Below are 27,543 nucleotides of genomic sequence, written 5' to 3' on the forward strand. Positions count from 1 at the left end.
TTTTGTAGCTCCTGATGTCCGCTTCTGTGGATTCGCAGGCCACTACCAAGACCCTTTTGGAGTCCGGTATGCCGCGAGACTCTTCTTCGACTAAGGATCCTGCAGATGTGTCTACCTTGGATGGGTCCGGAGCCGCTGAGCAGGCACTGGCTTCTGAGGAAGTACTTTGCACTACCGATACTCGACACAAACCGACGACTTCTTTCGCATCTTCAGTTCTTTCTAAAACTACCGCGTTTCTAAGGCCCAGGGTATGAACTACGCCCAAAAAACCGATGACCCAAGCTCAGGCACCTGCTTCCTTGCCTCCGTCTCAAATGCTTAAAATGGCAGAAGACCTTAATATGCTTATAAGGGGAAGCCAGGCTACCCCTTCCAAAAGAACAGGAGTCCGATAACCCTGATGCTTCTGAATATAAAGACATGCAACCCCTCTTTGTTTATGAGGATTCTGATGCAGAGGAATCCATTCCTTCTGCCTCTCCACCCGAGGATTTTTCATTTTGGGAAAAACCCATCATACTTTAAGGGAATATTTCCAATGGGAATGTCAAGACTATCCTCAGTGAATAAAGAGACTCAGGGAATTCTTAGATTTACCACAGCACAGACCTTTGGCCATTCCTCCTGTCCTGGATATTGTGGATGATGTTTTTATGGAATCCAGTTTGACTCCTGACACCCTTCCTCCTGCTCCCAGGAAACCTGACAGATACTACAGAGTCCCTGACTCTCACAAATTCCTTATCAAAAATCCTACTGCTGACCCAGAGGTCATCTGTCAAGGACCTAAAGGAATTAAAGCAACCTCAGCTAAGAATCCCACCCCCTCAGACAGGGATTCCCAAGCTTTAGACAGATGGGGTAAAAAAAGTATACACCTCTTCTACTCTTGCTATTAGAGCATTAAATTGTCCGTTCCACATGCTGAAATATCAGCAGAATACCATGGAACTCCTCAAACAAAAAATATCTTCCTTTCCTGCTTGTGCAGAAAATAATTACAAGAGCTAATGCATTCTACAAGTCAAGTTTCTAAGCACACCTTGCAATGTGGCTTTGACGCCCTAGAAGCATCTTGCAGGGAAGCAGTCACTGGTTCTGTCCTCAGATGGCATGCTTGGCTTAAGGAACAGACCTTGCCAGACCATGTCAAATCAAATTATTGAATGCACCATTGAACAAAGACAATTTATTTGGCACCAAGGCAGAAGAGGTCTTAAACAAGATGGAAGAAAGAGCTAAATCTATGCAGACAGTTACAGACTTCTTACAGGTCCAGCCTCCAAGGTTCAGTAGGTATTTCCCCACCAAGTACTGGCCCTTTCCTGCCCCCTCCAGGCCAGCTCAGCCCAGACACAGGGGAAGCAGACCCCTCCCAGACAGCAGCCCACAGGGATTGCAGAGATCTAAGCAATGGAGTTCCTCCTCTTCAAAACCAGGGAGTGCAAAGCCACCCCCTTATGGTAAAAACTCACAATGACTTTACACCTCCACCCCTTACTCTGCCCACCTGCTTGTGCCCCTAGGAGGAAAACTCTCCTTCCATGCAAGCAACTGGGCCTCTGTGACCAACAACCAATGGGTCCTCAACATAGTGTCCCAAGGATACAAATTTTATTTCCACACACTGCCAACCCCAAAATGGTTCCCAGATCTTCCTCCAAACCAGAGGGCAGAGGCCAAAAAGCAAGTCCTTTCCCTGCTCTCCATGAGGGCAATACAGCATGTTCCTGCAGAACAGATAGGCCAAGGTTTCTATCCCAGACTCTTCCTGGTACCCAGAAAAGAGGGCACCTGGCTTCCAATCCTCGATCTATCCATTCTAAACACCTTTCTGGTGATTCCAAAATTCAAAATGCTCACCCTCCAGCAGCAGCTTCCTATGCTTTCCAAGGATGCTTGGTTAGGCACCCTCGACCTAAAAGAGGCCTACCTACACATCCCAATCAGGGAATCTTGCAGGAAATATCTATGTTTCAGGGCAGGATCTATGCACTTTTAGTTCTCTGTGCTTCCTTTTGGCTTTTCCACTGCTCCCAGAGTTTTCACAAAATGCCTGGCTCCAGCCATTGCTTTTTGCAGACAAAGAAATATTCAAATTTACCCTTATTTAGATGATTGCCTGATTCAGGCAGACAGGAAAAGCTGTTACAGCACCTGACCTTTGTAAAGGACCTATTGACCTCCCTGGGATATACTATCAACAAAAGAAATCAAAACTAGTCCCGCCACAAAAAATGTATTCCTGGGAGCAAGCCTGGATACAGCATCCCAGATGGCATTCCTTACTCCAGAAAAACAAGCCTACCTGACAGGCTACTTCTCTCAACTAGCCACCAGAACCCAGTTATTCGCAAGGAAAATCCTGCAAGCTCTAGGGTTCATGGCCTCCTGCATTCTACTCATTCCAAATGCCAGACTGCATATGAGGAAACTACAATGGTACCTAAAAAGCCATTGGTGTCAACACTCTCAAGACCTTGAAACTATCATACCAATGATACCTTGTCTAAGGAAAGATTTCCTTTGGTGGGCAGCAGCATGCAACCACAACAAGGGACTTCCATTCTCACAACCCCACTCTGCCCAGACCCTCACCACAGATGCATCGGACTATGCCTGGGGTGCACACCTGGACAGCGGGTGCATTCAGGGCCACTGTAGCCCAAATAAAATACATCTGTACATCGACCAAAAAGAGATGCTAGCTGTTCAGATCGCCCTGATAGCTTTCAGACCCTTACTCTTCCCGGGCCCAGTACTGATCAAAACAGACAACACTACAGTGATGTGGTATATCAACAAGCAGGGAGGGATTCACTCTTATCCTCTCTACAGGCTCGCCATGACCCGTTGGCACACTGCCTCACCCATGCAACTACACCTGCTAGCACAATTCCTGCCAGGCTCCCTAAACTCTCTGGCAGACAACTTAAGCAGGAACGTGCTAGACCCACACGAGTGGCAGCTAGACCACAGAACCTTCACCCATGTAACACAGAAATGGGGCACCCTGAAGGTGGGCCTCTTTGCCTCCCACTCCAGTCATCCAGCTCAGCAAATTCTGCACCAGGGAACCTCACAGCAAGGCCTGGAAAGTGGATGCTCTATCCTTCCAGTGGGTAAACCTCTCCGTCTACGCTTATCCCCCACTACCACTCATTTCAAGGGTACTGCTCAAAATAAGGGAGGAAAAACAGAGGTCAATCCTGATTGCACCAGACTGGCCACACCAGCACTGGTGCCCACTGCTGCACAGCCTGTCACCCCTGCCACCATGGCACCTACCTCAGATCCCAATACTTCTGACCCAGAGGAATGGAGAATTCATGCATCCCCAATTGCAGACCCTTAACCTGGCAGCCTGGCTTATTCCCTGACCTCTCCTCAAGCTGCCAGCCTAAGCAAACAAGTCCTAGATGTTATACATGAAGCCAGATGCCCCAGCACTAGAAAATCCTATGCTGACAAGTGGAAAAGATTTTGTACCTGGATCCAGGCTACTACCTACCTCTCATCTTGGATTAGCTAGCAGACCTACTACACAGGGGTCTATCCTTCTCTTCTATTAAAATTCATGCCTCTGCCATCTCTGCTCATTACAGCACAGAGCCACCTCTCTTCTCACACCCTCTCATGAAACAGTTCCTAAGAGGGGCCAACAACTTAAGGCCACCCAGAAAAGCTCCTACCCAAGCCTGGGACCTTAACTTTGTGTTGGAAAAGCTCACCCTACGCCCCTTTGAACCTGCAGCTTCAGCAGAGTTCAAGTTCCTCTCTTGGAAGACAGCATTGCTCCTGGCCATCACTTCAGCTAGAAGAGTATCAGTGCCACAGGCACTCATGGCTGTAGAGCCCTTAATCATTTTACATGTTGACAGGGTCTCCCTCAGGACTAACCCATTCTTCATGCCTAAAGTGGTGTCTAGAGTGGCTCTCAACCAATCCATTAATTTGCCCACCCTTTTCCCTAACCCACAAAACAAGGGGGAAAGGATTCTGCACTCTGTAGATGCGCACTGACAACTCAGATTCTATTTAGACAGGACCAAAGCTTTTAGAAAAACTGATCAATTGCTAGTCAGCTTCACAGCAGGGGCAGAGGGCAAGGCCATATCCAAACAATATCCGAATGGATAGCACACTGCATCCATTTTTGCTACAAACAGCATGGGAAACAGCCCCCAAAGGGAGTCAGGACACATTCCACCAGGGCAACTTCCACCTCTGCAGCTTTTCTTAGAGGGGTCCCCACCAGGAACATCCTGGAGGCTGCAACATGGACATCTGTTCATACCTTCACCAAACATTACCACCTTCCTATCTTCTCCAAAGCCAGGACAGGCTTTGCCACCACAGTTTGCAGGGCATCCTAGCCAGCCCCCAGTCTTCTTGACTGCCTCCACCCTTTTCTTCAGCTTTGGGAATCAACCCAAATGTGATGATTGCAACAGTGAAACACGAAAAACATAGTACAGTTGTGTACACTACCATAAATGTAGATGTTCAAGTGTATTCAATGTTGCAGTCCTGGTAGCCCCCCCCTCCACCCCCTTGTCTCTCTCTCTCTCTCTCTGTCTCCTCTTACAGGGAATTTTTGGTATTTACTTTCTGCTGGTGGTGTTCTTCCACCATAACCTAGCTCCCTATTTGGGGGCTCCTGACAGGGCAAGAAAAACTGATGTAATGGCATCGGCTGCCTGATTTTATACCACTGATGATCTGACATCAGTTCTGGAGTGACAGCAACTGATGCAGAATTACTAAGCCTCTGGTATTCGGGCCCACTGAGGGCTACCCCTGGCAGGATAACCCGTGTGTGATGACTGCAACAGTGAATACACTCTAACATCTACATTTATGGTAAGTGTACACAACTGTACTTTGCTCCACTTGTTCTGTGAGACCCCCCCCCCATTCTGCAATACTTTAACCTTTGTCAGTCTCCCTAAGTAATTGTTACTTCTTAACCATGTCTCTCTCTCTCTCTCTCTCTTATTTCCACCCTATCTTTAATTCATCCCAAAAATCTTAACAATTAATTAAACATGAAATGTTTATTGTGAACATAGCAAAGGTTTATCTAAAAGTACAAAGGTTACACAGACAAACCAATTAGTAAAAATTACAAATAAATCCCAGCAAAGCTAGAGTTTTCACTGTGTGATGCATTAAACTTCCTGTAAAAGAGGCCCATAGAATATATGCAGATGACCCCTTAAGGACATCAAGTATTTCAGCTATATGGCTTCCGAATGTCCATGACTTTTTACGTTTTCTTTTTAGGTCTTTTGGATACATTCAGGCCAGTAAAGCCAAACCCCACTAGTTATGGAAATGCATGTTTCGGCCTTCTAATGACCTCGTCAGCACAGCATAAGTGGACTGTTTGGCTGTACTAGAAACATGGGGTCTTTACATCCTTTTAAGTTTTGGTTTGGATGTTAGTCGGGATATTTTGTAGACACCTTTAATGGTTATGGACATCAGCTGGGTGTAAAAACCCTGTGAAAGAAAAAGTAAAAAGTCATGGCCGTTCAAAATAGCTGAAATACTCTGTCATTAAGGGGTCATTTGAATATACCCCATGGGCCTCTGTTACATGATGTTTAAGGTATCACACAGTATTAACTCTACCTTGGTTAGGTTTTTCTTGTGGTTTTTAATATATATAAAACTGATCTATGCTTCCTTTTCAATAAGGCATCAAAGAAATTAAGATATAAAAATATCTCGGTCCCACCCCCCTGGGACACCTATAGTTTTCCAGGTAAGTGGACCTATAGAGAGTGTAGGAAGTGTTCTTGATGCTCGACTCCAGATTTATGTAGGCCAGCTTACTTCTTACATTAAAGATAGTGGACATTTTCTTAAAAAACTGAATTATGTTAAGTGGCACAAAGGATTACTATTTATGAGTGTTAATATTTCCAGTATTTAAACCTCAATTCTGCATGCATATGGTTTACAGGCTATTTAGTTCTCCAAGTGTGTGGGCTGTTTGCATCATATGGGTAATCCCTGCATGTTCTTTCTGAGAGATTAATACATGTATCTTAGCCTAGAGTATAGATGCTATTATAACATTTTCTGTGAGGAAGCCTGATTGTAATTCTTTTTATTAAGTGTTTAAATGTGTCCCAACTGCTCATGAATTTTGGACTTGATGAAGTATCAGAGATTACTCCAGAGGAATTTACCCTCATCTGTCCAGCTCTTCTTTATCAGATCGATAGCCGTGTCTGCCTACGGCACCCTGATGAAATACAGGAAAAGTTTGTGGACACCCCAAGTTCAACAGTTCCAGGTAAGACACATTGGATGCTTATTATGTGTTTTCTTTGATTAATTGTGAAAGTTCTTGAAATGAAAAAAGTCATACTGTAGTACACATACATATTGTTTGAGGTACTGGAGACATGAGTTTGAATCTGTTAACTCCCATCTTGGTATTGTATGACCCTGAGCAATTGACAATAACAGCCAGTCATTACTCTACTTTGGAAAAGGTCCATGACACCATTGTTGTATCACTCCCACTGACTTAGTGGGCTTGTAAGTTATGAGCACTTTGTTGGTTTCTTCATTTTTCCATCTCTGTAACTTACTTGTCCTGCTCATGCCTGCTGTACTACTGGTGCATGATTCTGCAGGGATTATTCTAGCATACATTTTCTAGAATACTTTCCCAGAATTGTTGCTTCTCTTTCTTATTTAAAAAAAAAAAAAAAAAAAACATCTTTACTGAGTTATTACTTATAACATAAGCAGTCATACATTTATATAAATTAAAGCAAACCATATTGACATATTTTCAGTTGCAAGCATTAAACATCACATGTAATCTACTATACAGTCATTGTGAATTAAACATTAAATAGTTCATTCAGTTCCTGCCTTCCCTTAAACTTCATGCCTCCTCCAAAACATTACTGCACATGTATTATTCCCACAATTCCCATATTTTCTACATAATTTGCTCTTACCCTTTTCTAAAGATTCCAGTTCTTTTATCTCTGTTACCAAGGGCAGCTCGTGCTATAGGACTGCAGGACTGCAGCCTCCCCAGCTGTGAAAAGAAAAAAAGAAAATAAAATTGCGAGTCCGGGAACTCCACGCATGCATGCTCAGTGTTCCTGGAACTCACAGGAATCCGGAATGCTGCAGCAGCAATCCGGATTAGGAAGAAGGCATCTCTGTAGTCAGATGCCCAGGATTCTGTCCAGTTATGACCACATATAATGGAGGATATCTGGACTGCAATGTCTGCAGGCTGGAGCCTACTCTCGCGGGAAGGACATTTTACGTTGCGACTGGACTCTCGTGGGGAACCGGGTACAACTGGGGATTCATACTGGTGAATGTGTATGGAATTCTGCAGATGAACGAACTACTGGACTCTCACGGGGAAGAGGGAAGGACATTGAAGAAGGTACAACTGGGGATTCGTACTGGTGTGTGGGTACGAGATTCTGCAGATGAATGAATTCCAAACCAGGTACGTGTGTGTGTGTGTGTGTTCGTACGTGTACATTTTGCTTTATTCTAGCAGGGCCATTCAAAGCTGCATTACCATCGCCTTCTGGCAGATGATACCTTCAGCATGAATTAATAGCTAATTGTGGCTTAGCATTCCTTCATTTCCTGACTTGAATCTTTATTCAGTCAGTTCTTAAAATGCCTGGTAATATAGATCTACATACTGTAAATACTTGGTAGATTCCCACAACCACTATTTTATACTACTTGACTTTGTGACTGGCTCTTACCAGACCACTCCATAGCTTCCAAATAAATGAGCTCACACAAAGAACTTCCCACCTAACCAAATCCAAATAAACAGTCCAATTCTGCTCTAATGCAGCTCATTAATGCTGCAGAGTTAGTGTTGATGCTATTCATAAAGTAGCTCACATCCATCGCATCTGTTAATGATTGTCAGAGAACCTAGGCTGAGATTCATGAACAGGGAATGTCTTACTCAGTCATACAAGTGGCTTTGTGTGCTAGGCAAGGGGTTCATGGTTCACAGAGATGTGTCCACACTACTAGGGAGTAAGGGTTTAAGGTTCCCTGCCCCATTCCAGCACTGTCTCATATGGAAGACTTATAATATGGTGATTCATAGTCAATCATAATTTGCAATAGTAAAATCCATTAGTGCATGCACTTAGCAGCTACACTGCAGATAGCCAGTCTAGATAAACAGTTTGAGTGTGTATAAAATACCCTAGTTGATGTATACTGGTGGCTAGACAGAACTCAGGATACCTGATGGTGGTTAAAGAATACCACCGACTTGAACCCTGTACCTTGGGTGCAGGTAGCAGAAGCCTGAATTCCCTACCCACCACCATTTTTAAACACTTTGCAGATTTTTGCTCATATTTTTGTTCTGTTCCTCATAAAATCTGTGGTTTGTGGATTTTTAATTCATTAGATAGATGATGGTGCAGTGGCAGCATTGTTGCCTCACAGCTAAAGGTTCTCTGGTTTGATTCTTGGCTGAGGTGTCTTCCGTGTGTAGTCTGCATGTCCTCCCTGTGTTTGTATGGGTTTCCTCTGGGTGCTGTGGTGTCCTCCCATGTTACAAAGACATGTGTCTGGAGTGTTTTTCCCTGGGCCTCTGCTGAAAACTGGCTTTTGTTCCAAGTCAGACTTTCCTGGTTAACAAATCTTAGATAAATAAAAATGACAGGCATTTGAACTTCAGACTTCACATTCTTCAGAAAGTACATGGTAACAGAAAACCTTTTATTCTAGTTATTTTCTAAGTTTATAAGATGAATATTTGAAATTTGTCCCTATTTCTGGGACTGTATTCCCCCTTTATTGGCTTTGTCCAGAGTTTTTGTGCTAAGGTTGAGAGCTATGGTGAGAACTGAATTCAGTGAATATGTCTGGGGGCTGTATTCCCCCATTATTGGTTTTGTCCAGGTGTTTTGTGCTAAGAGGTTGACAGCTATGGTGAGAACTGAATTCACTAAATGGTGGCTATTTAAGTTTCAGTCTTCCTCTCTTTCACAAAAAGCTGATTTGGCATAGTGGTATATTGCTCTGACTGTTTTGCACGGGGTTCTGGGTTTAAGACTTGACAGTGAAATGTATGGTGGCAGTACAGCATTTTATTCTAGCAACTTTCCAAGATTATACAAGCAATGTTTAAAATGTGTCCCTTGTTTTTGGGGCCTTTGTCCCCCCCAATAAATTTTGGCTTTTTCTAGATTTTTTGTTCTGCAAAGTTGAGAGATACTGCTCAGTGTCGAGTAGATTTTACAAGGAGCTGAGAGCTGCAGTGGAAGAGAAGTTTAGTGCTGCTTATGCTGAGTCTGATTGCATTGTTAATAACACAACAGGTAGTGTACTTGCTTTTGATGCAGAAGGCTGTGGGTTCTACTCCCACAGTATGTAGATGCATTGTTGATACTGTACTGTGCTGTAAAGGGAACTTCGATATCCACCACGGTAATGAATCTGTTAAAACCACTTTTAATAAAAAACTACTTAAAATAGAAGATGATAAAACAATTTCCGATAAGCGCTTTCAGCTAGGTAAGCCTTCTTCAGATCGTTCATTCAATGGCATTACTGATCTAGCTTTAAAATACATGATATCCAGTCATGTTACTTATTTAAATTAGATGGATTGATTCAACCAATCAATGTGTTGTTCCTCCCTGTAGGCAGCCAGTGGTAGTTCATAGAATAACTCCCTGTCATTGGAACTAAGATGTTCTTTTCCACCAATATCTGCAGCCTTCCTCCTTGCTTTTATCCAAACATTACACACAAAGCCTGTGCCTATCATATGGTGTTATTGAGCCGAGCCTCTTTCTGTGCCCAATCCTACATGGGTTTGTGTAACCACCTCTATGGCCTGAAACTTAAACCTGTGAGTCGGATATTTTGATAAATGCATCACCAATGCATTGTTAGTATCGGAGATGCGAATATCTCTAAGATGTCTTAGGATACGGTCCTTCAGACGCTGATCCATTTTCCCAACATAAAAAACATCACATTGGCAACAAGTTGCCAAATCAGATGTTGAGTGTTACAGTTGGCATAAACACAAAAATTAAAAATCTGGTTGGTCACAGGATGCCGAGTTATTAATAAATGGACATGCTTTACATTTATGGCATTTAAAAGTACCTTTGCGCTCTGAAAGAGTCTTTCAAGGAAATCTATCTTTATTGCATAATAGTTTCTTAATGTTCTTGTTATTTTTAAACATGAATCTTGGGATCTCACCTACAAAATTTCTTAGCTTTTCATCAGCTGTAATTATGGGCCAGAATCTTCTAATTATATGACAAATTTGTTTGTTGTCCATGCTATAAGTAAACATACAATTCTTGGCTTCTTGTTTCTTACTTGGAAGTTCTTTAGATTGTGCACCCAAAATCTGTTCATAGAAATATGGTCACCCTTTCCCTTTTCTAAGAATTTCACGATCATTCCTCATAGTTTGTTTGTGTCTTTTGGCTTTTCCCAGTTAGGGGTTGCCACAGCGGAACTCCAGTCCGCTAATGATTGGCAGTAGATTTTTACGTACTGGCTTGCCGGACCTAACGCACAACCTTCAACGAAGGAACGCCCATTCACGCATGTCGCTACACAGAAGATGCTCTAACTGAGAATTGAATGGGCAACGTCTAACTGTAAAGAGTTTAATTCAGAATGCCAGAGGATTTGCGTTAATCTTAAGGAAAGAGGTTATAAGGATATAAATTTTACTATGAGGAATGACAACAAACAAATCTGTGATATAATTAGGAGATTGTGGCCATACTTACAGCTGATGAAAAGCTAAGAAATATTGTAGGTGAGATCCCAAGATTCACGTTTAAAAACAAGAACATTAAAGAGACTTTTATGCAATAAAGATGGATTTCCTTGCAAGACCCTTTCAGACTGCAAAGGTACTTTGCCATAAATGTAAAGCGTGTCCATTTATTAATAACTCAAACATATTTTGGCATCCTGTGACCAACCAGATTTTTAATTTTTGTGTTTAAGCCAGCTGTAACACTCAACATCTGATTTATTTGGCAACTTGTTACTAATGTGATGTTTTTTATGTTGGGAAAACGGATCAGCATCTGAAGGACCACATCCTAAGACATCTTAGAGATATTTGCATCTCCGATCCCAACAATGCACTGGCGATGCATTTATCAAAATATCCGACTCACAGGTTTAAGTTTTAGGCCATAAAGGTGGTTCCACAAACCCTGAGAGGAGGGGACACTGAATCATACAGAAGTGAGGGAAATCAGTTGGATCGTAAATTTGAGAGCGAGCCACCCTCCTGGCCTGAATACTATGGTTCCACTAAAACCGATATTGAAAGCCAGAAGGCATACGATTGGTTATAAGTAAAAGATATTAACAATGTTTGATAACTGAACCATGCTACCTTAGAAACCGTGTAGGACTGGGCACAGAAAGAGGCTTGGTTCAATAACACCATATGATAGGCACAGGCTTCATGTGTAATGTTTGGATAAAAGCAAGGAGGGAAGGCTGCAGAGATTGGTGGAAAAGAACATCTTGGTTCCAGTGCAGGGAGTTATTCTATGAACTACCACTGGCTGCCTACAGGGAGGAAGAACGCATCGATTGGTTGAATCAATCCATCTAATTTAAATAAGTTACATGATTGGATATCATGTATTTTAAAGCTAGATTAGTAATGCCGTTGAATGAACGATCTGAAGAAGGCTTACCTAGCTCAAAACGCTTATCGGAAATTGTTTTATTTTCTTCTATTTTTAAGTAGTTTTTGATTAAAAGTATTTTTTTACAGATTCATTACCGTGGTGGATATCGAAGTTCCTTCTACTTACATAGTTGTGCTTCCTTCCTTCAATACCTTTAGTAGTTCAACTATGAATTTTATTTGATTTGTGCTGTAAAGGGGGTGGATGCTGCAGTCCTTTTTGGCGAGGATGACTAGTAACTATGAACCGGTTATCAGTTTGCCATCCATTTCCTATTGCAATATTACTAGCTTATTTTTTTTTTTTAATGTAACATAGGCAATTTATTCCTCATGGGTAACAGGCACTTTATTTGTAGATGAAACAATGAAATATAAAGTTTTTTGCTAGCAGCAACCTCTTCATTAGTTACATATCTCTTTAAGGTGGAATTACTTAGATGACTTTTACTTCTTCAGAGGTTGTACACATTTACTGATACTGGTGAATTGTAGACGTGTGAGTAGACTTTTATGATGGAAATGTTCGGAATTGGGCAGTTTTGTCATTATTGGTGCATGCATTTTGTTTCATTGTTTACTGGAAAAATGTTCAAAACAAATTTAAAATGCCCTCTAGCAACTGTACTGTATTATACAAGGAATATAATTTAATATAATCAGGAAGGTGTATTACAGAACAAATGCATGTTTCGTGTGCAAGGGGCCTATGATTTGAAAACAGCCCAAAGTTAATCTTTATCTGCCACTGGCAAAATGTATTTTCCTTGAATGTGGGTTTCGATGCTGTTTCAATGAATGCGAGTTTCAAGGGGAGAGAAGTTTTAATGCTAAGTCTATTTTCATTGTGAGACTGCATTGCTTTGTTTAGCAGATATTTATTAGTGTGTGTGCTGTAAAATCCAAAATAAAACTTTCAAATGAAATCCAAATCATCGCAGAGGTAAAGCAGTATGCACATTACAGTGTTTATGGTAAATGGAGGGAAATAGCCAAGTAATGGGGCATTGGAATGGCTACAGGGGGAGGCCCCATTCAACCATGATTTTGTGAGGGAGGAAGGGCAGCAAACTCAGACAGCCCCAGCTGAACTATACCTCTCAACTGTCCAGATTTGTGCAGAATGAATAGATTTTTGCTTCTTATTTTTGGTTTGGTCCTCATAAAAATTGTGGTTTTCTGGCAAATCATTTAGGAATGAAGTCACTAAATAATAACAGACATTGCGAGAAATTTTTAGTACTGTTTGTATGTTCCCCCAATATATTTGGCCTTGTCCAGATTTCCTGCATTAAGAGGTTGAGAGATACGTGCAAATAAATTGCTTTATAGAATTAGGAATATCCAAACCTCTCAGCTGTCCCCGATTTTGGCTCAAAATGTAGCTCTCCCTCAATCCCTCTGCAAAATGGCAATTTTGAAAGAAAACGTGGAGGGTTTACAATTATAAATAACTGTAATGATCAGAGTTTAGATTACTTTTATTTCAGAAATGCATGTAGATTCTCTTATTTTGTCAGCTGCTCAAGTAAACAGTACTAATATTAAAAAAAAGTGTCTCTTCTTTGACAGGTTCCCAGCTGTATTGTGTAGCAATTTTATATTTTTGCATCACATTTTTGGTCTGTTTTTCATAAAATTGTGGTTTTATGACAAATTAGTGGCAAATCATTAAAGATTGACGTTAGAAAATAATGACAGACATTTGAGTTTCAGATTTCATACCCTTCAGAAAATTCATACTAATCCAAGACCCACTACTATTCTATTGTCTTTCTAAGTTTATAAGAGCAATTTTTTTAAATTGTCTTTATTTTTGGGCCTTTGTGCCACTTCTATGTATGGCTTTGTCCAGATTTCTTGCTCTGAGGTTGAGAGGTATGACAAATTTGTCCGAGCCATCACCGTCAGCCAGACACATTTCAAATTGTGACATACTTGTTGCACCCCACTCCCCCATGTAGTGACTCTGGATGTGTCCAAGCAAGGCAAGGAGCAGTTATACAGTGTAAGTGTGCAGAGTATTCCCCCATCCAAGGTCGACAGAAGTACGACAGTGGCTTTTCATCTGTCCTTGATTTTGCAGAATGTTCTGGTTTTCTGTCATATTTTTATACTGTTCATTTATGCTTCTTACTATTCAGAAAATGCATGCTGTTGCAGTATTCTGTTGCTCTGTGTTTAAGTAGCAATGCTTTAATATCCATCAGATAAGCTTGTCTGAGATTGTAAGATGCAAGTAAGCTTTAATAAGCATACTGTTAAAGAATTACCAACATTGAAAGCCTTTTTGTTGTTGCCGTGCAGAGAATATTTACATAGGTTCATAGGTAGGTACTAGGCTATCGGCCCAAGGGCCTAAGTAAGCTTAGCCAACAAGGTTCCCAGGCTTATGCCAACCAAGAAAGTTATTTTCCTGTGCCCCTGTCAAGCAGAGCCACTGAAGTGATCCCCAGGGTGTATTTCTTATTTCCCATGCACTCATCAAGATTTTTCTTGGAAGAGTGCTAATGAGGAACTTTGCTTGACATAGATGAGTAGGTTGTTCCAGAGTATGGAAAGTCTCTGGGACAGGAATCTATACATCCAACATGTCCTGTTTATTGTGGTGACAAGGTTTAGGTCCCTAGAGCATGTAGCTTGGAGGGTTGGGATTTCTTTAGGTGTTGCATGTCCAACAGCTCTGGGTTTGACATATGTTAGGCAGAGAGCAGCTTGGAGTAGGTGATATGCTACGGAGTAAAGCTGGAGTTTTTTGAGACTGTCAGTGTAGGGCATCTGTTTGAGGCTGGTAATCCTCTTTGCGATGTACTTCTGTGGCCTTTCCAGCTGCTGCAGATGTCTTGTGAGGTACATTCCAAAAGGGGCGTTGTACTCTATAATGGGTCTGAGTATCGAGTAGAGGGCAACAATGACCTCTTTTTTTTCCTGGATGAGAACCCTTCTGTGATGAGGTGTGCCATGTTGAAGGATTTCCTGACTACTGTGGCGATGTGATTATCAAAGGAGAGACTAGTATCCACCTTGGTCCCAAGGTCTCTCATCACACATTCGGCTTTAAGTAGACCGCCACCTATGTGGCAGTTCATGGGTACTGAGTTTTTACCAAAGGGGATGACCATGCACTTTTTGGCATTGAGTTTAAGGTCATGGCTCTGACATCAGGCATCTGTCTCAGTGAGGCCCTTTTGAAGGATGTCCACATCATTTGGGGACTCTACTATGGCTCCTAGTTTGCAGTCATCTGTGAACTTCATTAGCCAAAGGCCTTCTCTGTTAGCCTGTACTTCAGAGAAGTAGATACCAAACAGGAGAGGTCCCAGGACTGAACCCTGTGGTACTCCACCTGTCACTGGTTTGAAGTCAGATTTGGAGTCTGTAACTTTTACAGTGTGGGTTCTGTCATTGAGTCAATTGGCAACCCATCTTGTGATGTCGGGATTTATAGCTAGTTTAGTTATAATTCCAGAATGGGGGATGGTGTCGAAAGCCTTGGCAAGGTCAAGATAGGCTGTGTGAATCACCTTACCCTTACATAACTAGATAATGTATAAGCCTTAGGTATTGAAATGCATATGACAAGATTTGTAATAAAGGACAGGATTACAGTATTTTCAGAAGCTCATTACATTTGTTGAAGACTTGCAGTCATCTTTACAGGCTTTACCCGTAAACTAAACATAATGCCAATCTATCATATGTGATCCATAACCTGTGCAGTAATCCTGTAAGCAATTTATCTTGAGCTTGTTTCTGGTTTGCTGTTCATTTTTTACTTTGATCATGTTTTCCCCATGAAACAAGTAGATAGTTGTTGTCAGGTAGCACGGCTTTTTTTGGATAAGAAACATTTTTACAAGTGGGGGTATCACAGAAATTGCTACTTTCAGCATGTTACTTTGTACTTTTCTAAAGCTGAATATAAATTATAATTAGAACTGCAGTGCAAGGAGAAGTGGTTTGAGTTGAGTGCTGCTTGTTTTTTTTATACTTGATTTTGACTGGCATTCCATTAATGTATTTAAAAAGTAATTTATTTTTTCATGTCTCACAACCTTTTTGTTTCCATCTAGGTATCAAGTAAGCTGTCATGTAGCCAATGCATTGAAATATTTTTTTTCTTCTACACTTCATTTTGTCTTGATTGGAGTCTCGTAATGGCAGTTTGGCACCCAGGGCAGCATATTTAATTAAAGTTCCAGTTGTGGTTTTTTAGCATAGCTCCGTCCCTTTCAAATTGGCCACACACCTTCCCATTGGCCCCACCCATTCAGCTGTCTCCTGCAGCCCCACCCCCTTGATTTGAAGTCACCAGCCGTCACTGTCTGTTACTATATACTTCTAGTATAATTGGTTAAGATTTTGATTTCCATTTTCTAGTAATTGCTTTTTTGGCAGCCACCAGAATAAAATTCAGCAAGGTCTTATGTCCAGGCAATTTCAATTCAATATCACAGTTCAAAAAACATTTCCCCAGTTGCACCAATTTGCTCACCCAATATTTCTGACAGTAATCTGCAGGGAATTTTTAAAGTGTACCAACTCATTACACTCCCAAAAATTAATTTCCCAATTACTTTTTTTTTTCCTCATCACACCTCCACCATTTACAGTCTACCTGAGGAAAAGTTCTTTGGAGTTTGCTTGGGGTATAAAAATACCTAACACTTCGTAGCAAAAATCCTAAATCATCTAGACTTTCTTATATATTTGGGAGCCATAAATATATCCTCCCATTGTTTCTTTGTGAATTGCTTACAAGTCTCTCTCTTCCCAATCCATTCTAACCTCTTCTGACTCCTATAGCTATTGTGCAATATTTTATATGCCCTAATTGTTGTTTCTTTTGATCAAGCTGCAGTAGTAATATTTTCTTTAATAGGGACTGGTCTTTGAACTGATTGCTGTTGTCATCTAAATTTGATTTCATGACATATTTTCAACTTATTTCTTATATGCTTTTGCTCTCCAATCCTCTGCAGCACTTGCTGTATTCTGACTGTAACTATAATTGTTTTATCATCTTCGTTTTTTTCTACCTTGTGCCTAGACTGTGGCTGTAAAAGGTCTTCATGCTAGCCTCCATACTTGGTTATTAATCAGACAGAGAAAGAGAGACATTTTTGCATTGTACATCATCTCCTGCAGTTATATTTTTAGTTTTTTTTGTGCTGTTTGGGAAACTACTTTTGTAGTTTTGGTACCAAAGTATGTACTGCAAGCACTGTAGGCCATAGAGACTATTACAATTCTTTGCAAAAATTAGAAAGTAAAAAAGTGTAGATTCTGGCAAGGGCTTTGGCCCACTGGTCTTGAACAAGTCAGTTAACAGACACAGCACAGTTGAAAGATCTTGCCCAAGAAGTTAATTGTGTCTGGAACTTATCTTAATTCAAACACACAATATGGAGTCAGTAATTTGGCTATTAGTCTGACATTGGTACCATCTGGCCCAATTCAAAAGCAGGTATGCTATGACCAAAGTAGTGAAGCACAGTATGTTCAGAGCAGCATTTCACTTGGCCTCTTGGCTCAACTTTTAACACAGAATTAATGGTTTGAAACCTCTAAACTCAAACTTATGCATCTCTTTATCTAGACCAGGATATCATCCATAACAATGGCACAATCACGCGCTTTTGACAAGTCAGTCATTTTATGCTGAAAAATTTCAGATTCTGAGGTTATACCAAACAGCAGTCTGTTGCAAAAGAACCTTCCCATTGGACTAATGAAGGTTGTCAGCTTTTGGATATCTTTCAGTAGGAGTTCATAGGTTCATAGGTAGGTACTAGGCTATCGGCCCAAGGGCCTAAATAAGCCTAGCCAACAAGGTTCCCTGGCTTACGCCACCCAGGAAAGTTAATTTCCTGTCCCCCTGTCGAGCAGAGCCACAGAAGTTATCCCCTGGGTGTCCTGGGTGCATTTCCCATCCACTCATAAAGATTTTTCTTTGAGTGCTAATGAGGAATGTTGACACAGATGGGTAGCTTGGACATAAATGGGTAGCTTGTTCCAGAGTATAGGAAGTCTCTGGGGCAGGAATCTATCCCTCTAGCATGTCCTGTTTATTGTGGTGACAAGGTTTAGGTCCCTAGAATTTGTAGCTCAGAGGGATTGGGATTTCTTAAGGTGTAGCATCTCCAACAGCTTTGGGTTTAACATAGCTTTATATGTTAGGCAGAGATCTCCTCTGAGTAGGTGATATGCTACAGAAGTACCTGCCAAAACACACTGGAAGCATCTAAAGTGGAAAATGCTTCAGCTCTGACTAGCTTGGATGCTATGTCTTTCAGTGTAGGTAGAATAAGCCCCACTCACGTAACTGCATCAAGTCTCTTTAAAATGATGCATATTCATACCCTGCCATTTTTCATTATTACTTAGACCATTGTAGCACACCATTCTTTTGGTTCAGTTGCACTTTCTATTACATCACATGTTTGCATTCCTTTAAGTTCTTTCTCTGCTTTAGACAGAATTGGGGATAGCACTTTACTGGGTATGGTCAGGGCACGTGGAACAACATGTTTTAATATTTTTACTAGTTCACAATTAAACAGATGCATCCACACTGACTTCAATTTTTCTGGCAACTAGGCCCACCTGACATCCCACAGCTCTGCGAGCAGACTATTTAGGCATGGATAGTCCAACACATCAAATGAGAACTCAAACTTGTGCTCCCTTCCACTCAGAAATTAAAAAAATAAAAAGTCATCACCAGAGAAAAGGTGTTGCCGAGTATCCAAGTGGCAATACCAAAGAAGAGCCTTATGGAGCAGGGTGTCCCTTTAAATCTAGAGTTATGGCAGCCATGTGTTGAATGTTACAGGTGAAACAGGTAAAGATATATGCCTGTCACCCACAGATGGATGTACTAACTTTGAGGCTTAACATTTTAAAGGCTATGCTGTGAAAGGTCCATAGACCAAGAAGGGAAAAATTTCTGTTGAACTCTTGTCATGTGTTCCGTTTGCTGTACAAGTGGTAAAATTGTCCTTCACAAGATTTTGACCCATTCATATCTTTGTATAACCGTTGCCGTAATGGCCTATTGCATATTTTACATTTGTTGACCAGGATTGTCCGACTGAGCTGAAGAGCCCTTTTACACCGCAGGCCCAGGAAGAAATATATATAGATTATATCCATATATCCAGAACATATACATCATGAGGAGAAAAAAATCACTTCAGTACAGCGAAGTGGAATATGTGATGATAATGCAAGAGTGGCTGGAAACTGTGTTTCCTTAAGTTATGGAGCCGTGATAAGGGCGTAAGAGGTTAAAATTCATATATAGTAAAAGATACTAGAGTCTGAGAGTTTCATATGGTGGACTGTGTGATTGCACTGATACCAAGAATGGAGAATCAATTCCTAACCACCTGCCAAAGTCCTTATGTGATGGTACATAAGGTAGGCATTTTTACTGCATGATACCCTGGCATTGACAAGTTAGAGCAGTTGCAGGTTTATCACATTAATCTCTTCAAATCCTGTCTAGGAGAGCACAGTGGTACCCCACAATCTGGACCAAGTAAGAAGACCTAATTAAGAACTTAAAGTGACATTAGCTGAAACTCTGTCTATACATCAGAAAAAGAAAGTGAAGGAACTTTACTAACAGAAGCAAGAATGCATCATATGTGGCTGATCCAGAATGACACTGTGAAGGAGCCAAGGAAGAAGGTGCAATTTCTGACATTACATAATCACTGAGGCACAGTGTAAAGGTAAAGAGCTAGAGGACAAGAAAATGCTCCCTGTTGGTGTCATACAAGAATGTCGGAGGGAGTGGAGCAGTCCCATTGTTCTGGTCCCCAGCACATACTTCTCCAGAAGATTCTTCAATGACTTTCAGCATCTGTGCTCCATATTCTGATTTGATGTCTGTCCTCTGCATGGATACACAAATCTGACTGTCAGGTTCCTATCAGAGACGGACTGAATGAGTAAAAAAAATAGGCACACAGAAGGGCTGTTCTAGTGTACGGTCCTACTGTTTATGTTGCATGGGATACTGGTCTAGCAACTTTTCAATAGCTGAAGGACAAGCCAGTAGAAACACACAGCCTCATACCAAGATGACACAGCCACTGCCCATGATTTAGGATTAATCAACCCATTGGCCAAAAAGTACAGGAAATATTTAACTCCCTTCAGGAAGCTGGACTTGTAGCCAGTGTGCCACTGGCCTGGAAGAGGCTTGGTATCTTGGATTCAGTCTGGGTAGTTGGCTGGTAATGCCAAAGGTAGAGAAGGGTCTATCAGCTAGAACTAGAATTTCGTACTTTTGTGACATTTTGGCAGCCACAGTCAGAAACTTGACAAGGACACAGTGCCTTAAAGAAATAAAATGGATATACAGTCAGGGCGTTTACCAGGCTGAAGGCAGCCTTCTGTGCATACCCAGTCCTTCACAACCATAACTTGAAGTAGTTGTGTTATGTGGTACAAAATTATGCTATAATACTTTGCATGTAGGTCTGGGGGTTACCTTCCCAGATAAGTTATGACAAACATTCAGTGGTGTTTGAGTATAAAGATATGTTGTGCAGGATGATGCGACTCAGTTGTGGGGAAATGAGTGCCAGGCGATCAAGTGACTTGACCACTTCCAGGGGAGAGATTCATGTTACTCGGTGGTTCTCAGCATCACCGTCAGTTGCCCACTGGGCTAGAATAGCCAGGAGTGTTATGAGACCAAATACTGCAGGGCCTCTACACCCTGCTGGGCATAAGAGCATGCATAAAGTTGGGCATTATTGCACTTAGAAAAATGGTCTGTTTACTTGTTTTCTGTTTTTTTTTTTTTATTATTACTATATACTTAAATTTTTGATGTAAAGTAGATGTTCTTTGTGTTTCACTGTTGCAGTCATCACATTTGGGTTATCTGCTTGCAGTAGCCCTCAGTCAGCCTGATTAACAAAGTCTCCGCTCCTGCGTTGGTTGCTGTCCCTTCTTCCATGACGTCAGGAAGTCAGGTGTATAAAGCATGCAGCCGACACCATTACATCAGTCTTTCTTGCCATGTGGTGCCCGAAGCAGAAGCAGTTTGCAAGTGCAGGTCGGCCGACCCCTGAAATTTTCGTTTTCAAGTTTCAGAACCGAAGTCTTCAACTAAGCTAAGTACCCCGTTGAGGAAACTTTTTCTTGCTCTAATCCGATGTCAGTAAAAGTCAATAATTGTATTTCTTGTGGAAAGCAAATACCTCATAAAGAATTTCATTCATACTGCATTTCTTGCCTAGGCCCTGACCACGACATTACCTCGCTGTTGGCTTTGTGCCTTATTTAAACAACAAACTATTCGTCAGTTTATTTATGCTTCTAAATATTTTGGTACTCTGTTCAATTATCCAGATATGGCTTCAGTAAGCCACCCGACTACTGACATTCCAAAAAAATGCAAAGATAAAGACAGAGACGGACCGCATAGGTCCAAAGTTGCCAACGACGCTTCTCCTAAGCTAGTCGCCAGTTTGCCGGTACTCAGTGAGGTGCTTTCGCAGCCCTTGATACACGCTACTTCAGGTTCGCAGACCTCTACTGAGACCCATTCGGAGTCCAGTATGCCGCGAGATGCTTCAACTGTGGAAGCTGTGGATGTCTCTACCTTGGTTGGGTCCGGAGCTGCTGTGCAGGCACCGGCTTCTGAGGGTGTATTCAGGCCTACTGACTTTCATAGTAAACTGACGCCGTCTTCTTCTTCAAGGCCTAAAACTCGATCCACGCCTAGAAAACTGATGCCCAGACCGCAAGGCCAGGCCTCTATGCCTAAAAAACAAATGATAAGAATGGCTGAAGATCTTATTACTTAGGGGAAGCCAACCTTCCCCCTCTGAGAGACCTAGGACTGAGTTTGCTTATGATTCTTCTGATCAGGATTCTGAAATTTCTGTTTCCTCTGATGACCAGGATTTACCCTTATCTACCTATGAGGATTCTGATGCAGAGGACTCTCTTCCCTCTTCTTCCCCTCCAGAGGATTTTTTTTTTTGGTGAAACCTTGCATACTCTTAGGGAGCATTTTTGCTGGGAAAGCCAGGATTACTCTGACTTGAAAAAGAGGCTTAGGGATTTCTTACTCCTGCCCCAACGCAGGCCTTTAGCTATCCCCCCTGTACTGGATATTGTTGATGATGCCTTTTCAGAATCTAACTTGGCCCCTGACTCCTTACCTCCTGCTCCCAGAAAACCTGATAGATATTACAGGGTCCCTGACTCTCACAAGTTCCTTTTTAAAAATCCTACTGTGGATCCTGAGACCATTTCCCAAGGGCTTTAATGCTACTACTGCCAAAAATCCTACCCTGTCTGAGAGAGATTCCAGGGCGCTGGATAGATGGGGTAAGAAGGTATACACTTCTGCAACTTTGGCCATTAGGGCCTTAAACTGCCAGTTTCATATGTTAAAGTATCAGCAGCATATTATTGAATTGCTTAAACAGAAAATGGTGTTGATTCTTGACTGTGCTGAAAGTAAAGATTTACAAGATTTAATGCATTCTGCTGGAAAACATACTTTGCAATGTGGTTTTAATTCACTAGAGGCATCTTGCAGGGCTGCTGTCACTGGGTCTGTACTTAAAAGGCATGCTTGGCTTAAGGAGCAATCTTTGCCAGATCATGTTAAAGCTAAATTGCTGGATGCTCCCTTAAACCAAAAATGCCTGTTTGGCAACAAAGCAGAAGTACTTAAAAATATGGAGGAAAAAGTTAAATCTATGCAAACTGTTAAAGATTTCCTGCAAGTACACCCTCCCAGATTTAGTAGGCATTGGCCCTCGAAAAATTGGTTCTTTCCTGCCTCTTCCAGGCCTTCTCAGTCTAAACGCAGAATGAGCAGAACACCCAGGCTTCAGTCCCAAGGTACTCACAGGGCTAAGCAGTGAGTGGCTCCCACTTCCAAAGCAGGGAGTGGGAAGACTCCCCCTATGGTAAACTGTCTCAATGACTTCATTTTAAATCTTCCAAGCCCTGCACAACTGACTGTTCCCTTAGGGAGAAAGATTGGCCAGCAGGCAAAAAATTGGGAACTCATTACCCAGGACAAATGGGTTTTAAATATAGTTTCCCAAGGATACAGATTCCACTTTCACTCCTTACCAACCCCAAACGGTTGGCCAGACCTACCCCCAAATCAGTGGCAGAGGCTCAAAAGCAAATTCTCGCTCTCTCTTAAGCATCAAGGCTATTCAACCTGTTCCAGAAGAGGAACAGCAACAAGGTTTCTACTCAAGAATTTTCCTGGTGCCCAGAAAAGACAACTCCTGGTGTCCTATACTGGACCTCTCTATCCTAAACACATTTTTAGTGATTCCAAAATTCAAGATGCTAACTCTTCATCAGCTAATTCCTATGCTAGGCAAAGATGCCTGGTTGGCAACACTGGATTTAAAGGAAGCTTACCTGCACATCCCAATAAGGGAATCCTGTAGAAGATACCTACGCTTCAAAGCAGGATACATACACTATCAGTTCTCTGCACTGCCCTTTGGCTTATATACTGCGCCCAGGGTATTCACAACGTGCCTAGCTCCAGTCATTGCATTTTGCAGGCAAAGAAATATCCAAATATATCCATACCTGGACAATTGTCTAATTCAGGCAGAAAACCAGGACATACTACTGAATCATCTGACGTTTGTACAGAAACTGCTAACTTCTCTGGGGTACACCATAAACGAAAAGAAATCTCATGTTGTACCCTGCCAGCAAATTGTATTCCTGGGAGCAAGCTTGAACAGAACTTCCCAGATGGCCTTTCTCACACCAGAAAAACAAGTTCATTTGACAGCCTACTTCAAACTACTGGCCACAAAGACCCAGCTATCTGCAAGGAAAATACTGCAAGCCCTGGGTTTCATGGCCTCCTGCATTCTACTAATTCCATATGCTAGACTGCATATGAGGAAACTACAGTGGTATCTAAAAAGCCTATGCTGTCAACATTCTCAGGATCTAGAAGCAATGATTCCTATCATTCCTTGTCTACAGATAGAGTTCCTTTGGTGGGCATACGCCTGTCACCAAAACAAGTGACTGCCATTCACTCTACCCCCTGCCGCCCAAACCCTAACAACAGATGCATCAGACTATGCATGGGGGGCTCACTTGGCAGGGAATTGCATTCAGGGCAAATGGAACCCAAGTCAAATGCATGTGCACATCCGTCAGAAAGAAATGTTAGCTGTACAGAATGTTCTGACAGCCTTCAAGGACCACATCCTTCCAGGGAAATTAATGGTAAAGACGGACACCACCACTGTTATGTGGTACATAAACAAGCAGGGGGGAACCCACTCATACCCTCTCTGCAGACTAGCCATGACTCTTGGAACACAGCCTTCAGCTACCAAGTGCACCTACAGGCTCAATTCCTGCCTTGAAAGCTAAACACACTGGCAGATGACCTAAGCAGAAATCTCATGGACCCACACGAGTGGAAACTGGAACCAAAGATATTCGACATGTTGAGAAACAAATGGGGGAGCCCGGATATAGACCTGTTTGCCTCCCCCCAGAACTACCAATTGGAAAAAGTCTGCACAAGGACTCCCCATAAACAAGCTTGGAAAGTGGATGCCCTGGAAAAAGCTATCAGTTTATGCCTTCCCCACTCTGCCTCTCCTCTCCAAGGTACTACTAAAGATCAAACAGGACAAACCAAGGACGATACTGATTGCACCAGACTGGCCACGCCAACACTGGTACCCTCTTTTGCACAGTGTGTCACTGCTGGCACCATGGCATTTGCCTCAGATCCCTGTCCTGCTGTCCCAGCAGGAGGGCCAGATTCTGCACCCACAGCTTCAAACCCTGAACCTGGCAGCCTGGATAATTACCTAATCTCTCCGTTACCATCCCTCAGTAAGCAAGTGTTGGATGTCATTCTGGAGGCAAGGAGGTCTAGTACTAGAAAATCCTATGCTGAAAAATGGTAAAGATTCTGTTCCTGGAACCAAGCTCAGGGGATGGGCACAGCAATGCCCAATTTACCTCAGATTCTTCAATATTTAACTGAGATGCTGCACAAGGGCCTTTCCTTTTCCTCCATCAAAATTCATGCCTCAGCCATTTGAGCTCATTACAACACAGAACCACCCCTCTTCTCTCATCCACTGCTGAATCAGTTCCTCAGAGGGGTCAATAACTTACGACCACCCAGGAGAGCCCCTACTCCAGCCTGGGACCTTAACTTTGTATTGGAAAACCTCACTCTACCTCCTTTTGAGCCAGCTGCAAATGCAGAGTTGAAATTCCTTTCTTGGAAAACAGCCTTCCTTTTAGCCATCACTTCAGCAAGAAGAGTGTCTGAATTACAGGCCGTCATGGCAGTGGTGCCCTTCATCATTTTTCATGCGGATAGGGTGTCCCTCAAGACCAGTCCCTTCTTCATGCCAAAGGTGGTATCCAGTGTGGCCCTTAATCAGTCCATTCATTGCAAACCTTCTTTTCTAATCCACAGAACAAAGGGGAGTGAATACTGCACTCCTTAGACGTGCACAGACAACTTAGATTTTATTTGGACAGGACTAAACCTCTCAGGAAATCTGAACAACTGCTGGTTGCGTTTGCTGCAGGGGCAGAGGGGAAGGCCATTTCAAAGCAAACATTTCTAAATGGATAGGCCATTGCATTCATTTCTGCTATAAGCACCATGGAAAACTTACCCCACAGGGGATTAGACCACATTCAACCAGGGCTGCATTTACCTCTGCAGCCTTTCTCAGAGGTGTCCCTACCAGGGACATCCTAGAAGCTGCTACCTGGAGTTCTGTACATACCTTCACCAAGCATTACCATTTGCCAATTTTCTCTAAATCCAGAGGTGGCTTTGCCACTGCAGTCTTGCAGGGCCTTATAGCTGGTCCTAATGCTATCTAATTGCCTCCTCCCATCCTTAGCTTTGGGAATCTACCCAAATGTGATGACTGCAACAGTGAAACATGAAGAACATAGTACAGTTGTGTACATCATCATCATCATCATCATCATTCTCTTTCGGCTTTTCCCGTTAGGGGTCGCCACAGTGGATCATCTCTTTCCATTTCTTCCTATCCTCTGCATCTTGCTCTGTCACACCAACCGCCTGCATGTCCTCTCTCACCACGTCCATAAACCTTATCTTAGGCCTTCCTCTATTCCTCTTACCTGGCAGCTCCATCCTTAGCATCTTTTTCCCAATATACCCATCATCCCTCCTCAGCACATGTCCAAACCAACGCAATCTCGTCTCTCTTGCTTTGTCTCCAAACTGTCCAACATGAGCTGACCCTCTAATATACTGATTCCTAATCCTATCCATCCTAGTCACACCGATTGCAAATCTTAACATCTTTAACTCTGCCACATCCAGCTCTGACTCCTGCCTTTTTGTCAATGCCACTGTCTCCAACCCATATAACATAGCTGGTCTCACTACACTCATGTAGACCTTCCCGTTCACTCTTACTGATACCCGTCTGTCACAAATCACTCCTGACACTCTTCTCCACCCATTCCACCCTGCCTGTACTCTCTTCTTCACCTCTCTTCCACATTCACCATTACTCTGAACTGTTGATCCCAAGTGCTTAAACTCGTCCACCTTTACCAACTCTACTCCCTGCATCCTCACCATTCCTCTACCCTCCCTCTCATTTACACACATATATTCTGTCTTAGCCCTGCTGACCCTCATTCCTCTGCTCTCTAGAGCATATCTCCACCTCTCCAGAGTCTCCTCAACCTGATTCCTACTCTCACTACAGATCACAATGTCATCTGCAAACATCATAGTCCACGGGGCCTCCTGTCTGATCTCATCTGTCAACCTGTCCATCACCACTGCAAATAAGAAAGGACTCAGAGCTGATCCTTGATGTAATCCCACCTCCACCTTAAACGGATCTGTCACTCCCACTGCAGTCCTCACCACTGTCACACTACCCTCGTACATATCCTGTACCACTTTTACGTACTTCTCTGCCACTCCCGACTTCCTCATACAATACCACAACTCTTCTCTAGGGACCCTGTCATATGCTTTCTCCAAGTCTACAAAGACACAATGCAACTCCTTCTGACCTTCTCTGTATTTCTCCAACAACACTCTGAGTAAACATTGCATCTGTAGTGCTCTTTCCTGGCATGAAACCATACTGCTGATCACTAATCATCACCTCCCTTCTTAACCTTGCTTCCACTACTCTTTCCCATAACTTCAAGCTGTGACTAATCAGTTTTATCCCTCTGTAGTTACTGCAGCTCTGCACATCACCCTTATTCTTAAAGATAGGTACCAAAACACTTTTTCTCCACTCCTCAGGCATCCTCTGACTTTCCAAAATTTCATTAAACAATCTAGTTAGAAATTCCACTGCCATTTCTCCTAAGCACCTCCATGCTTCCACTGGTATGTCATCTGGGCCAACAGCCTTTCCATTCTTCATCCTCTTCATAGCTGCCCTTACTTCCTCCTTGCTAATCTGTTTCACTTCCTGATTCACTATCCCTACATCATCCAACCTTCTCTCTCTCATTCTCTTCATTCATCAGCCTCTCAAAATACTCTTTCCATCTACTCAACACACTCTCCTCTCTTGTGAGTACCTTTCCCTCACTATCCTTTATCACACTTACATGCTGCACATCTTTCCCAGCTCTGTCCCTCTGTCTAGCTAATCGGTACAGGTCCTTTTCTCCCTCTTTAGTGTCCAATCTCTCGTACAACTCTCCACATGCCCTATCCTTAGCTTTCGCCACCTCTCTCTTTGCCATGCGCCTCATCTCCTTATACTCATGTCTACTTTCTTCATCTC

The 27,543-nt window shown here is 42.4% G+C and overlaps 1 protein-coding gene across 1 annotated transcript in view; it reads left to right on the forward strand.

The window, feature by feature from the left end:
* The window catches only part of SLC39A5 (solute carrier family 39 member 5), a 411,070-nt gene that overhangs the window by 119,146 nt on the left and 264,381 nt on the right, over nt 1–27,543 (forward strand). Inside the window, exon 4 of the mRNA XM_044083712.1 lies at nt 6,130–6,310. Coding sequence (XP_043939647.1) covers nt 6,130–6,310 — 181 coding nt within the window. The remainder of the gene's footprint in view (nt 1–6,129; nt 6,311–27,543) is intronic.

The sequence above is a fragment of the Protopterus annectens genome, chromosome 9.part0, assembly GCF_019279795.1.
Source record: "Protopterus annectens isolate FY-2018-M chromosome 9.part0, PAN1.0, whole genome shotgun sequence".
NCBI lineage: Eukaryota > Metazoa > Chordata > Ceratodontiformes > Protopteridae > Protopterus > Protopterus annectens.